Genomic DNA, 15,011 nt, shown 5'->3' with positions numbered 1-15,011 from the left:
GACTGGGATTCAGAGCTGCCACCTGGAATCCTTGGGACCAGCATCTCCTGCCCTTGTCCCTCTTGATAAACCCCATGCAGCTGGCACAGCTGGCACATCTGGCAGAGCTGGCACATCTGGCAGAGGGGCTGCTCTGCCCCAGCAGAACATTCCTGGAGGGCTCAGCTCCAGGCTCCAAGGCTTCATCCAACACCACCCACCCCAGGTGACTCCGACTGGAAGGGCAGGAGGTCTCAGGCTGTAGAGGGTGGGTTCAGCTACCTTCAAACCCACACTGAAGCTGTGACCAGAGGAAGCAAAGGCAGAAACCACCCTAGGGCACCCTCAGACTTTGTCTGAAGCCACCATGAGGACATTTGGCTCTGCTGATGGGTTTGGCTTCAGGTCCACATCCCTCTGAGTCCCTCAAACCAATCTCAGGCTGCTGCTGGGGTGCAAGGGCAGCTCCTGGGAGCAGCACATGTGCAGGTGGGGTGAGAGTGGGACCAGGACCCACTCACAGCATTGTTGGTGGTTTTTTTGGGGGGGGTTGAACCAGGGTCTTAGGGTCCCCCTCTCAGAAGAAGAGAGAGCATCTCCTCTCCTCCAGACAAGGGCTGGGGGGGGGGGGGGATTATGCAGCAGAGGGGGATGATCAAGGGTACAAATCAGATCTCGTGCCATCCAACCCATAGCACTTGTCCCAGCATCTCAGGAGCAACTCCTCTCTAGGCTGACACCAGCCCTGACACCAGCACGGTCCCAGCAGGACCCCAGTGGTGAAAACCAGACAGCACCAACCCCCTGGGAGGGGCTGATCCCTCCCAGTGCTGTTCCCCTGGTACCAGGATTTCTCAGATTGCTTTAAGGCAGGTTTCAGTGTGGAGCAATGCAAAGAACAAATCACTTCTGTATCCCTTTCCCCTCCAGCAACTCCCAAACCCATGAGCAGCAGAAGGGACACTGTGCCCTCACACCCAGCTGGCAGCAGTGCCCAGCCCAGCCTGGGGCCAGCCAAGCCATCCTAGCAACAGGAGGCAGAGAGCAGAGCAAAAAAACAAGCCAGAGGACCAAAGAAATGAGGGACTTGAGCTCTGGGGTGAGAAACTCTGTGTCTTCTTCATGGTGTCCCACCTCCATCATTCCCTGGAGGGCAGCTGGATGTGGAGGACAGCTGTGAATGCCAGGAAAAGGGGCTTGAAAGTCTAACGGAAATCTCTTCCCTTTGTTTTTTTGTTTGCTTTTTACATATCTACAGGAGTCTGGCAATAAAACGTGGAACACAGTGCAATGTCTTGGCTGCGTAGCATCCAGGACTGGCTTAGTTGTGCATCGTGCTGTGCCACGGGGACACACAGGATGGAGAAGTAAAACTGTGTCCTCCCTTGGCTTCCAGAGAGGAGCAAACTGGTGGCTGTTCCCCTGGAAGAAGAGCAAAGTCCTTTTTTTTGTTTGTTTGTTTTAAAAGCTCACTGCAGTCTCTGGAGGGGAAGGGGCTGCTCAGAGGTGCCGTGGGCTGGGGTGCCCGTTATGGTACAGCTTCTGTTTGATGTGCACCATGTTCCCAGTTGCCTCCTCATACTGCCTGTGGTGACGTTTTCTGAACTCCTTTAGGTTACAAAATTTTGGAATCCAAGACCAGGAATTGTCTGGAAAACAGAAAGGAGAAAGAAAGGGTGAGAGGGTACAGGAAAGGTGGGCTCTGTGTTCTCCTGACTTCTCTCTGCTGTTCCTGCCCCATCCCAAAAGCACCAGGCACCAGTTCCACGGGTGGTACCAGCACCACGGAGCACACCCGAGCTGCTACAGAGTATTTGCTATTTTAGGAAATCTCTTCCATCAGGAAGGAGCTATGGATTATTCTAATGGACCAAAAACTGAAGCTGATCAGGACACAAGGTGACATTGAGTCACTGCCGTGCTACTCCTGTAGCTGAGGAAGGGCTCAGTGTTCTGTACCAGGTTTGGTGTTGCCCTAACCCCATCTCACAGCCACAGGCACCACCAATTCCTTCTTCAAAAGGGAATTGCACCTTGGGGACTCATTCAACAAGCAGTGAGCATCCTTGCTGCTGCCTTGAAAGTAGAGAGGTTCACATAGATGATATGACAGAATAGATAGAAAGAAATCCCTAAAACCTCAGCATTCATTCTTTTGCCCCATTTGCCCCAGTGACTTTTTCAGCCTGTCTGTAAGGACACATCCTCAGCAGAGCTTTGTCCTGGGATGGAGCAGTTTGAGCTGAGCTCACGTGGTGGGTGCAGCACCACCAAGATGGCACCAAGGGACAACGTCTCCAGCCAGAGTGGTTGTCAGCCTTCTGTGGCACGAACATGAGAAGGAAAAAAAAATAAATAAATAAGCTGGGTCCAAAATAAGGCCGCATTAATTTTCTGAAAAGGTTTGTCTGCAGGGTGTGTTGTACCACTGGCCAAAAAAAAAAAAAAAAGAAGAAATAGAATAGATCGTTCAGCTTAAACACTGAATTAATTACTAGCATTACCCTTAATTACTAAAAATAAAAAGGGCTAAAAATAAAAGGGACTAAAAATAGAAAGGACTAAAATTAAATTTCTAGGCAGAAGCTGTTCACAGGAGGGCAGGTTAGATGGTGACACTGCAGCTGCAGCTCCACAAAGAGAGGCACCAGCTCTGAGGAACAGTCCCTGCTCTGACAGCATCTCCCCCAAGCATCCCTCCTGCCAGCCCTGGTGCTGAGCTCAGAGCCCCAGGAGTGGAGTCCCAGCTGCCATCTGGCTGCAGACTCTGGGTTTGCCTTCTGCTGGGGCAGAGAACAGCCCTGGTGCAGGGGCTGCTGCTGAGCACTGGGGAAGGCTCATGAGAAATTAATATCATTTTGATCTGAGTTTCAGAAAGAGATGATCTGCTTCCCTAATGAGAATTTCTTACAGGTTTACAGATCAAGCTTTCTCCTGCTCACTCTCTCTCTCCTCCCTTTGCTGGGTTGGGATTCAACAGACACCACGTGGCAGAGTGAAACACTGGGGTTTGTAGTGACCCTGTGATGGGATTTCAAGTAACTCACTGGTTTAACTGTTCTGCTGTCTTTACCCCCACCACCACCTCCACCAGTGAAAGTCCCTGAGATGTCCATGCTGAGAGAGCCAAGAGGGGCAGGGAGAGGCTCTGCAGGGGCAGCTGCTGGTCCTTCTCTGGCTGTTGGCTCAAGATGCTCAGCTAACCAGCCCAAAGAATAACCAGGTTTGGTTTTCTCTGGGCTGATGGTTGGCCTGGGTGATCTTAGAAGTCTTTTCCAGCCATGGAAAGGGCAGGATTTAAGGGCAGGAGCAGGGAGCCCAGGAGGCTGCACTTACCATACCGTCGGCTGGTTCTCCAGGCTCGCACGGCGTAGTGCAGGACCCCATCCATCCAGACCAGGAACCAGCTTATACAAAAGCCCAGCAAAAGTCCCAGCATCAGATCAATCTCTTGCTTGGTTACATTGTCAGTCACAAAGTAATTCTCTGAGGAGTCCACCACCGACTGATCCCCATCGTAGGGAATGACATAATGGACATGATGCCTGGAGCAGGGCAGAGGAGGAGGGGAGAGCATCAGTGGGGAAGAGCAGAGATCATTAGTGGGGAAAACCAGAGTTGTTTCCCATCCCACCCCTGCTCCTGGGGCCAGGGGCTGGTTTTACACCACCCCTTAGAGTTTCTCCCACCATCCCCAGGAGCAGAAGTGCTGCCTTGGCTTTGCTGTGCCTGTGGCAGGAGGTAGAAAAGCAGAGCCACCTGAGCCCATGCCTGGAGCTCCTGTTGCATTCCTGCCAGGGCTCTGCATGCCCATGTTCCTCCTCTGTAAAACAGAGGCTGAGGTGAAGGACAGCATGAGGTTGGGTTGGTCAACCCCCCCCCCAAGAGGTGAAGGGCACAGCATCCTCATGGTGCCTCTCCAGAGGAGCTCCTTGGCTCCCTGTCCCACCTCTTGGGGTGAAATGAGAAGGTGCTGGGGTCCTTTTGTGTAGTGAGATGGTAGAGGCCAGGCTTGGGATGATGCTGAGCTGCTTGAGACACCCCCAGGTAACTCAGGACAAGAAGGGAATGGACAGGGATGGGGTTGGAGTAGGAAACCCAAGGCAGGGCTGGAGGGGAGATCTCAGTGATGGGGATGCAGAAGGCAAAGTCACACCAGTACCAAGCTGCCCTGGAGCTGCTTCATCTGCTTTTCCTGGCTCTTCACCTGCCCTGAGAGCATCCCAGAGCCACCAGCTGCCCAGGCTCTGTGCTCACCATCACTGCTCAGGGTCAGGACATGGTCTCATGGGCTCCCCCAAAAGTGCCCACCCCCAGCAGCATCCCCACCCCTCCCGTCCCTCCCACAGCCATGGCCCCAGCCCATGCTGGAGAGGGAGCAATCTCTGGAGGCCTCTGAATATGCATGAGGTGCAGGTTGCTCAATAATCATGCCTGAGAAACGTCCAAATATTTACACTTGAAGGCACCGACTGAAAACAGCCCTCACCTCACCTGCACCCCAGGGACCAGCTCCTGGCAGATGAAGGCACCTGGGGCTGCTGGGGGGGGTGGATGGGGTGTGAGGATGGGGAGCACATCCAGCTCCCCAGGGAGCAGGCTGGGGCACCAGCTGGGAGATGGAGATTCCTCCAGGCCAGCTCTGGTGGCACCTCCAAGTGACCTCAGAGGTGAAGGGCAGGACCTACTCTTGTCTCCTCTCCCCCAAGCACCAGCAGGGATTGTCACCCGGGTGGGAAGGACCTCTGGACGTCCTGGTCCACCCCCTGCTCAAGCAGAGCCATCCAGAGCTGGGTGCCCACCCTCAGGGGGCATTTAAACATCTTGAGCCTTTTCTTCTCCAGACTCCCCCACCCAACAAGCCTGGGTCTGGAGCTCGTTTGGACCCTTGGAGAGCTGAGCTGGGAGGGTTCTGCTGCTTTGTTTCGTGCTGCCAGCATCCAGTGGTCCTGCTGAGGTGGGGAGAAGAGGGACAGACCCCCCAGAAGGCTTCTGTCCTTGGGGGTGTCCCAGGGGTGACCCAGCAGTTATTAATAGTGCAGAGGTGCAGGGTCCCCATCCAGGGAGCTGGAAACTGGAACGTGGCCTGGATGGCTCTGGGGGCTGGATCCAGCCAGGGATCAGTGTCACCTCTAAGCTGAGCATCACCTGGGTGCAGCAAAACCACCACCAGCTCCACACCAGAGCCCTCCCAGGAGGGCTGGAGGTGCAGCCCTGGCAGGGCAGCTCCTCAGAGCAATTGCTTCTGCCCAAACCTTGCTGGCAGGACTGTGGCCATCAAGGGGCTGACATCACTCTCAGGTTTGTGTCAGCTTCACCAGGCAAATAAACAAAAATAAATAAATCTCCTTCAGCCTTTCATCCCCTAAGCCAGGTGACAGACACAGGTGTGAGTGCATCCTCAGCTGCCAGAGCTGCCACCAAGTGCCTGTGGTGCTCCTCAGAAGGTAAATCTGTGCCTCTTGAACAAGGGAAATGCTGGACCAGGTAACCAGAGGGCCAGGTCAAGCTGGTGGATCAATCACAGCAGCTTCAGGCTCAGCTGTTCCTAGCAGTTACCCACCCTCTGCACAGCCACACCTCACCCGGGTGTGATGGAGATGTAATTGTAGGAGGGAAAAAAAAAAATAAATATATATATATATATATATATACATAACCGTGCCTGAGGCCAGAAATGTCCTCAGCAGCAGGAGGCAGCTGCTCTGCTAAAGATTTTCTGGATTTGTTGAGCCCTCTCCAGCAGTCAGGAACTGGAGGAGCACGGTGCTGGGGAGCTGGGGCATCCTCACCCCTTCCCCATCCCTGTGACAAAGTGAGGGGGATAAAATAAAAAAAGCAAATAAGGTAAATAAACCAAATAAAATAAAACAAAAAGCAAAGCCAGGCTGCCAGGGCGTGCAGTGGGCTGGAGCAGAGCCTGGGCCAGCAGGGCTGGGACACCTCACCAGAGCTGCCCACAGCGCTAGTGTCCCTGCCAGTGACCTTGTCTGGCTGCTGCTGCTGCAGGCCCAGCATGGGGACCTCCCGAAAACCACCACCAGATCCAAAACACCACCAGACCAATAACCACCACCAGATCAAAAAAAAACCAACCCAAAACACCAGCCTCTCACTGCCTCCATACCCCCCCTCCTTTTGCTGGGATGGTGTCAGGATGATGCTCAGCTCCCTCCTGGCGTTTGTCCTGGTGGGGAGCAGACATGGGACATCTCCCAGGCTCCTGTCACAGCCCCACTGGGCTCACCCCTTGCTCCTCAGGGTCACAGTTTTGGAGGGGACATGGTGTTCCTCCAGAAGGCCACCAGCACCCCTGCTCTGCACCCCTGCCCCACCTCGGTGCCACCACAGCCAGGGTGCAGACCCCTCTGCTGGCACCGTGGCATGGGTTGAAAACACCTCCCCAGGACCCTTCACACAGGGGGACAGCCCCCAGGACCCCACAGGAGGCTGGGTGATGGTGTCCAGTTCTGAGCAATGAGCACCTCCTCAGTACATCCATGAGAGGATCTGGGAACGCAGAGGTTCAATGGTTTGCCCAGGAATGGACACAAACTCCAGATGTCCCCTCCCTGTGCCTCCTGCCAGCAGCCCCAGCCTGTCCCTCCTCTGAGAGTGCTGGGCAGGGTTTGGTCCCTCACAGCCAGAGCCCAGGGGACATTGCTGGACTTCATCCAGCCCCACCATCCATCCTCCCTGTGCCCCCTGGCACCAGGGCAGAGCTGACACCTCCCACATCCCCACCCATGGCACTTCTCAAGGTCTCCAGGCACACCAGAGGCTCAGGAGAGATCCAGCACAGCCTTGCCCAGAGACTTTCCCTCCTGGACTGGAGCCTGGAGAAGTATCTGAAGTGTCCCCTGGCCAAGAGGAGCTGACTTGAGGGTTGGTCCCCAGCTCTGCTGCAGGTCTTGGCACCCAGGTGATGCTGATGGTCCTCAGACCTTCCTGACCCCTCTCACAGGGACAGACTTTGCCTGAGAGGGAAAAACTCACCCAAGGTCACTCAGAAGGTCAGTGGCAAGGAGAAGACATGGGAGAGCTCCTGAGGTCCCTGTTCTTGCCCAGGCAGGGAACTTCCAAGCTCCTGAGGGTGGTTTTGGAGGGTCCTGGCTCCACGCAGGTGTCATCTCCAGAACACCCTCCAGGGATGGACGCCCTTTGGTGTTTTTCCTTTGCATGACATCACCCAAGTCCTGAGCTGCTGCCAGCTCCCTGCTTCCAGACAGGACCCTTTCCTGGCTGGGACAGAGACACTGGGACAGAGCTACACCTCCATCATCTCTCCTGGGAACTGGGACGTCCCACAGAGGTCAGATCAGAGGGATGGGGCTGCCTGTGTGCCAGCAGCATCCGGACAGCCTGAGGACACAGAAGGCTCTGCTCTAGCAGGCACATTGCTCCACGGCTTCCCCAGGAGCAGAACTCTTCTTCCTCCAGCAAGAAGGAAGATGCTGAGAGGGGAAGAGTCCCTGCCATGAGGCAGATGCCAGGGCCAGCACTGTCTCTGCTGATGCTCTCACACCATGACTCCCCCAGACTCCCTTCCCGAGCAGCTCTTCTCCCACCCATCAGCTGTAGGTGAACTTTGATGGTCTCCAGAGCTCCTGGCAGCTTGGCTCTGCTGATACCAACGGGGCAGCCCAGTGGGACAGCCCCAGCCCAGCAGCACCTCACCAGCACCAACAGGGACACTCACTCCCACCCCAGCCCTGGGAGCAGGAACCTCTCCTGTGGCACAGGCACTGCCCACCCCAGGATCACTTCAGGAGTGTCTCCCCCTGACAGGCTGCACACACACACATCAGCCATGGCCACCCCTGCCCTGGCAGAGGCACAGCCACCTCCAGACACCACCTGATGCTGTCCAGACCCTGCAGGCACAACACAACCCTCACAAGCTCAGCTCTCCTGTTCCCAGCAAGGGGACACAAGTCCCTTCTGACCCTGCTCATTCCTGCCTCAACAAATCACTGCCATGGCACAAACATAAAGTGCCAAGAAAGCAGCTCCAGCCTCAAAAAGCCCCAGTGACCCCAATGATGTGGCAATGGTGGACATCAGCCCAACAGAGCCAAGTGTCCCATGCTCAGCAGCCCCTGCAGATGGGGTTGGTTTTCTTCCCCAGATGCCTTGACCCCAGTGACTATCCTCAGTCACCACCAACACCCCAAGTGCTTGAGGAACGTGGGGAAAAAAAACAACCTCAAAGTGTGGTCCCCAACAGTGGGAGATTCATGAGGCAAGGGTTGGCAGAGGGCATTTTATGGAGGAGTGGATAGGGTGCCATCAGGTGGCACCTTCTTGCTGGGCACAGCTCCTGCTGGAGAGGAGGACAGGCAGGGAGCAGAGGACACAGACCTGTCCATGAGGAGTGACCCCAGCAATATCCTCCATGCAACCTGAAGAGCCCTTTGAGGAGTCAGCCAGAAGAGTCCAATGAGCTCAGGGACACCAGAATGTCCCCAGGGCCTTGCAGGGATGAGGTGGGAAGGGGGCACAGAGCCCAGATCCCCTGGGGTGGCACCTGAGCCACACATGGAGTTTGTGTCCACTGTCCACAGCCACCAGCACCAGGGCAGCAGCTCCTGGCCCCTCGCATGGGCAGAAGCTCTGAGCAAGGTCCTGATTCTGGAGAGCTCATCCTGCCCAGAGTCATGGTCCAGCCTGGAGGTGGGCAGAGCATTCCTGAGGAAGGGATCCACTCTGAGACTGAGTAATGGCACAGCCAGGAGAGGAGAGGGGAAGGAAAAACCATTTCAGTGACTGCCTGGGCCACAACCTGAGCCAGAGCAGGAGGGAGGAGCAGTGAGCAGGGCAGCTCAGCCCATGGCACATTCCAGTTCCTCCTTCCTTCCCATTTCTGCAACATTTACTCATTTTTCTCCCCTTCCCTGCAACACCCTGACCTGCAGCCAGCTTCCTCCTCCAAAGATGCCCTTTGGTTACTGGGGAGTTGGGGGTCTTCTACCCCCCCCATATCAACAGCTCCAGGACACATCCTCACCCACAGCTCAGAGCTCCTGCACCCCGAGCACCTGGGCTGGGTGCATCACCTGCCTCTGAAACCCAGCTCAAAGCACCCAGCATCCCACCAGCAGGTCCCAGCTCTCAGGAGAAGGTGAGGACCACAGCCCAAGGCCATGCACAGCCCCATGGTTGCTTTGTATGAGCAGGACCATGATGGAAACAATGCTCATGAGGCTGCTGTGCTCCTGCTGCTGGGCAGAGCCATTGCTTCTCCACACCCAAGGCCACCAGTAAGGTTCTGCTCCTCTCAGACCCACGCTCAACAATCTGGAAGCTGTTTTGTGCACTGTCTAAGAAATGACTTAACTACATCTGGGGGGAGAGCCATGGGTGATTTATCTGCCTCAGCAGCATCTCTGCAGACACACAGTTAGAGGGGAGAGGACTACCCCTGCCACCTCCCCAACCTTGGCTCACTCTACCAGCACCACCAGTGAGACCTGGCACTCCTCAGGTGATGTTCAGGTCTCTTACCAGCAGCCAGTTTTCACCACGCTTACACAGGCGTGACAACTAAAAAGAAAGCTAAGTTGAGGAGGCAGAGGAAAAAAAAACCTCTTAAACTAGTGAAAAACACCAGGAAGACTCAAAAAAAAATTACCTGAGAGAAAGCTAAACCTCACTAAAAAAAAAATCAAAGCCACTGTGGACATTTCTTGTCCATTGTCTTCCCAACTGTGCTGGAGGTGCCCAAGGAGCCAGGTCCATGGGGTCTGCCTGCTTTTGGCCCTAGAGGAGCTGCTGGTACCTTCTTTGTTTTTCTGCCACAGGATCCTGAGGAGGAACCATGGGGAGGAAGGTAACAATCCCCTTGGGTGACAGAGTGGGGCAGCAGAGCTGTTGTCCATCACCAAGCTCCCTGCACCGCCCACCTTCAGCTGCCACACCAGGGGCACCAGAGGGATGTGACAATCTGGATGAGCTGGGTCCAGAGGTGGCTCGAAGAGGGGTAAAAGCTCCAGCTAAATGGGGAGGGATCCCCAAACATGTCCTTTAGCTGGCACAGCCTCCTGCTGCTTTACTGCCCCCAGGACAAGAAACTCTCCACCAGGCCCAGGAGGGGCATGAGGCTTCCAGGAGTGCAGGAGAAGGATGGCTGACAGCAGTCCCATGGAGAGGAGAGAAGTTCCCCTCCCCAGAACTCAAGCACCCAGGTTCTATAAGATGGAGAGCACCCACACCACAGCCACAAGCTTTCACACAGGACACAGGAACTGCTCCACTGTGGAAGGGCAGGAAGCTCTGCCAAACAGCCATGGGGACAGGAAGGTATTTGTGCACTCATGAACAAACACCCCACCGAAGGCATCACTCTTGCCATGGAATCCACCCTGATGCTGCTAAACACTCCACAAAAGCACAGAGCAGCTCCTTCAGTGTGCTCCATCCAGCATCATCACAACTCCCAGGAGAAAAGCCACAGAGAATTAAAAGCTGATCGAAGATTACAAAGCCTCAAAGTGACTCTGTCCTACACAGCCACACTCCTTCCTGGGCACAGATCCTCTGGTTTCTCCAAACCCCATCCCACCAAAGCCACACAACCACCAACTGCAACACCCCAGACCACAGGCACCCCGAGAACCACCACAGCCTGCTGACAGCAAAGGCAGAAAATGACAAAGGTTGCAATGAAAGTTCCTCACTTCCCCAGGGCTCACAGACACGGGCATGCACACAAAGGAAAAATGGGCTTCCAGGCCCACAGAAAACTCTTCTTCCAGAAAAAAAAAATAAATGAACAACAACAAAAACCTTATCAAGAATTCCCAAGTCAACCCTGTGCTCATGCAGGAGGTGCTGAGGAAGGTGAGACACAGCCAGAATGCAAAAATGGTAGCCCAGCCAGCAGCAGCCTGGCCCTGGCCACCACCTCCCTCTGCCTCTCCAGGGAGATGGGGTGGGAAGGAGCTGGTCAGGAGGTGAGGGGGGGGACAGACACACATGGCCAGGTGAGCCAGGTCTCCTGCAGGTAACTTACCTCCCACAGTTGCAGTGACAGACCCGGTCCTCCCCTCGCAGATGCGGTAAGATGTAATTGTGAAACCTGTCCAGCAACGCATTCATGTCCATCAAGCAAGCTATTGCCTGTAAGAGCCCATAACCAAGGCATCTGGTCAACTCTGGATGATGGAATAAAACATTGTCTCGAGTTTGATTGCCAAAGGCTGAAGCAGTCATCAAGAAAACAAACAAACAAACCAACCAACCAAAAAAAAAAAAGACTCGGTGGTGCACAGACAGACAGAGGGGTGCACAGGACAGTGCGGGGAGGATGATGATGATGGGGAGGGGGGGTGGGAATGGAGGGGAGGGAAATAAGCATAAATCTCTTACCATAACGATAGAGGCGCCCAGGATCATGAAAATCATGGTGTTTGCATTCATGGACATCAAGGGGGGCTTGGCCAGCGGTCGGTGCGCGGGCAGCGAGGGGCGGCCGCGCTATTCCGCAGAGCTGAGCCCGGGGCGCATCGCGCTCGCTGCCCGCAGGCTGCGGGTTGGGGGGCGGCCCGGCAACCCCCCCCCGCGCACCCCCGCGCTCTTTCCCCCGGCACGGGGATGCCTCGGGCTCCCTCGCCCTGCCCGTTTTATTTTTTTATTTTTCTAGGACAAATACGACAGGTAAAAAAAAAAAAAAAAAAAAAAAATCCCCCGATTTTTTTACCTATTTTTTTTTTCCTTTTTTTTTTTTCCTTCCCAAACCGCCCCCCCTTTTTCTTCCTCCTCCTCCTCCTCCTCCTCTTCGCCCCCCCCGCCCGGCCTCAGCCGAGGGACATGCGCCACGTCTCCGGGAGCGGGCACACACCGCCACAAGCACAGCCCTTCATGCAGCAACTGGAAAGCGAGCCAGCCAAAAACGAAAGGGGGGGAGGGGGGGGCTGAAAGGGAGGTTGAGAGGGGGGGGGAGGAGGAGGCAGGCTGCAAAAAAAAAAAAAAAAAAAAAAAAATTGGGGAAAAAAAAATCACCCAGTCCGGGGGAGCCTCATCGCATCCTCATCCCCGACCCTCCCCACCAAAATCAGCCTCCTCCCGAAGGGTGCGTAAAAAATACAGCCCAAAACACCACCCACCCACCCCCAAATAAAAATAAATAAATAAACAGAAAAAAAAAACCCAACCCACCCCCTTCCCGGCTCGGGGCTGCGTGTCCCCGCTGCTCAGCCCCCGGTGCTGGAAGCCCCCGGGTCCAGCCCCTCCCCGGGCCCGTCTGGCTCCGGTACCGCACGGGGAGGGGGGGAGGGATGCGGGATGCAGCGGGGAGATGCACCCAGGCGGAACCGGCCGCCCCCCTTCTCCCCAACCCCGGGCATTTACCTAGGAGGGCAGGCGGTGCTCCGGGAGCGGCTCATTGCGAGCGGTGGCAGCAGCTCTGCGGACCTGCACCTTGCGGGGCTCCCCCCGCACCGCTGCCGCTTTCCCCAGCCGAAAGCCCCGGCACCGGCGTTTGACCGCATTCGGAGTCCCACACGCCATCCTCACCCCGCCCTTCAGCCCGCCCGGGGTCGGCCCAATCTCTCCTGGCATCCCAGAGGGGGGGAACACGGGTACGCAGCCCAGACCCTACAGCCCCGACCCTCCAAGCCCCGGGCGGGGGGAAAGCCCCGGGGGTCCGGACCGGACCGGGCTGCCTCACCGACCCGGGCTTGGGGATCACTAATTCCTCTGCTGCTTCCCACTGGGAAAGCAACAGCTCCTCTTTGGGTCTGGGTTCCTGCTCACCCCTGTCCCAGGGAAGGTGCCCCGAGGGGCATCTAAAGCATCTGTGGGTGCCCATCCCTTCTTTGGGCATCCTGGGAGCAATTCCCACCTCTGCCAGGGAGGACTTTGTCCACAGAGAGAAGCTTGGGGGGTGTGTGTGCAGATATGGGACACCCCTCCTTATTTTTGTTACAGAAATACAATTATCCCCTCCAGCTCTGTTCCCATCTCTCCAGCCTGAGCTGGGAGGTCCCACCAAAAAGCTGTGGTGCTCCAGGTTCTCCCACACTTCCATTTCACCAGTCCAAGCCAGGCCCTGGCTGTAAAAAACAGGTGACCAGCCAAGAACTTTCTGCTGGTTTGTTTGTTGTTTTTTTTACCCTAAACCTGGATGGACAGAGAGGATGACAGCCACCACCTGGGAGCCACCAGACAGCTTGCTGGTTCCTGCCGTGCTTCCAAGCCCTCAGCTCCCCTCAAGGTGAGTGTCACCTTGCTGCAACCCAAGGAGCATTTCTTTCTGAGGCTTCTCAGGGCCACAGGAGCAGAGTTTGCCTGTTCTGGGGGTTGCATTCTTCCCTGTTTGTTTTCCTTTGGTTCCTCGGGCCACAACCAGCTCCTTACGTAATGACTCAGGTTATATAAACTCCATTCTTCAAGGAACAGTCATTAACCTACTACTGGGTATTGAAAATACCAAAATACTGCCACACAATTAAAATCACTAAATGGTGTCCTCAAATTAGAGCACAGATTGCAGTGCAGATTGATTTTTTTTTTTTTTTTAAGAAAAAAAGAAACCCCACCCATGAAACATTTGCTAAGCCAGGCACTTCATGGAGAGAGCAGCCAGGCTGGGAAGGTGCCTCTCACCCAGCCCTGCCCAACTCATGTCCCCTCCTTCAGTTCTTACAGAGCTAGGAGCTGGTTTCTACCATCTATCTGCAGACCTCTGTAAAAGCAACACAGAGCTCAGGCTCTTTGCTACTTGTAGGAAACATGAATTGGGTTTTGTTGGGTTTTATTTGGTTATTTTTTTTTTTTAAAACCATTTTAAAAGTAACAATCAAATAATAAAAAAATCACAGGAGGGAACAGACCATTTGGAGACAAAGTCTCAAGGGATTTCTGCATACCTGAAGCTGTGACTCTTGGCTGGGTCAGCTCTCAGCTGGGCTTTGGGTGCTGAGGGAAGATGGGCTCAGGTATAAGCCAGGCTCCTCAGCAGAGCTCTAGGGGACCCATCTTCTTGTCCTTTTGGAGCAGAAAGTCCTGGCTGATGGGATGCCAAGCACCACTCTGCTACGTTCTGTGCAACCAGGGCTGGGATCAGACTGGAGATGAACCTGGGAAAAGCAGCAGAGCTCCTGCTCTTGCAGACACAAACCACCAGCAGCATTTCTGCCCTGGTTCAGCACACGATGCTGAACTCGTGGCTGCTGACAGCCTGAGCCCCAACAGCAACCCCAGGGCCAGCCTGGCCCTTCAGGGGCTCCCTCTGCTTCTGAAGGCAGCGCAGACCTCAGGAGGAGAGTCAACACCTAGAGGCAGCATTTCTCTCCTTCTTCCATGTTTTTTTTCTTCTCCATAAGAACCCACTCAGCTGTCCCTGTGCTCCACCAACTGGATTCTATTCCCCTGCTCTTCTCACAGTTCCCGTGTTTGTCTTTACCAATGCCTTCTCCTAAGCTCCTGCATTTCTGGAAGATAAAAGTTAAAAGCTGGATAATCTGCCTAGCAACAAATTCCTTAGGCTGCCACACTGGGGGAAATTAGGGAGGATCATTGCTCTTTGTACAGCCAGATCCAGGAGTATGGAAACCTGGGAAGAGCTCTCTTTTCCACCAGGATCACTGATCACATCATCTGGAGAGAACCTTGGGGAGATATTGCTCTTTATTTACATAAACCCATCCCAAAGATGTGCTGCTGTCTCTGACAGAAAGAAGAATATTCAGGTTACAAAGGTCTTAACTGAGACTGAAAATGCAGGAAACACACAGAAAAATCACACGTGAAAGAACAGGCTGCAAACCAGAAGCCAACAGGGCTCTGCCTTATGGCCAGGATCTGCAGAGGGCTGGAAACCTCAGGAGGTTCTTGGCAAAGATCTGCCCACACAGGAGGTAGCATCAACTTCATGGCAACAAGAGAGCAAAACCTTATAAATGCACTTCAATAGATACTATTCATTAATCAATATTAAATATTCAATCAGTGGAAAGTCAAAAAACTGAAATATTGACAAAACTGTCACTATATTTAGAGGGGAGGATCTGCATTTCAAACCACCTCTGCTG

The 15,011-nt window shown here is 54.6% G+C and overlaps 1 protein-coding gene across 1 annotated transcript; it reads right to left on the bottom strand.

Moving 5' to 3' along the window:
* Positions 1 to 1,479: 1,479 nt before the first annotated feature.
* Positions 1,480 to 11,403, bottom strand: TMEM240 (transmembrane protein 240). The gene is made up of 4 exons (XM_008503615.1): positions 11,347 to 11,403; positions 10,991 to 11,097; positions 3,316 to 3,524; positions 1,480 to 1,628 (listed from the first exon to the last, which is right to left on the bottom strand). The coding sequence occupies exons 1-4, from the start codon at positions 11,401 to 11,403 to the stop codon at positions 1,480 to 1,482; spliced, it is 522 nt and encodes a 173-aa protein (XP_008501837.1).
* Between the last annotated feature and the right edge of the window lie 3,608 nt (positions 11,404 to 15,011).

This window comes from Calypte anna, chromosome 21 (genome assembly GCF_003957555.1).
Source record: "Calypte anna isolate BGI_N300 chromosome 21, bCalAnn1_v1.p, whole genome shotgun sequence".
NCBI classification, from domain to species: domain Eukaryota; kingdom Metazoa; phylum Chordata; class Aves; order Apodiformes; family Trochilidae; genus Calypte; species Calypte anna.
The sequence above is the reverse complement of the archived record's forward strand: the minus strand, read 5'-3'. Positions and strand labels throughout refer to the sequence as shown.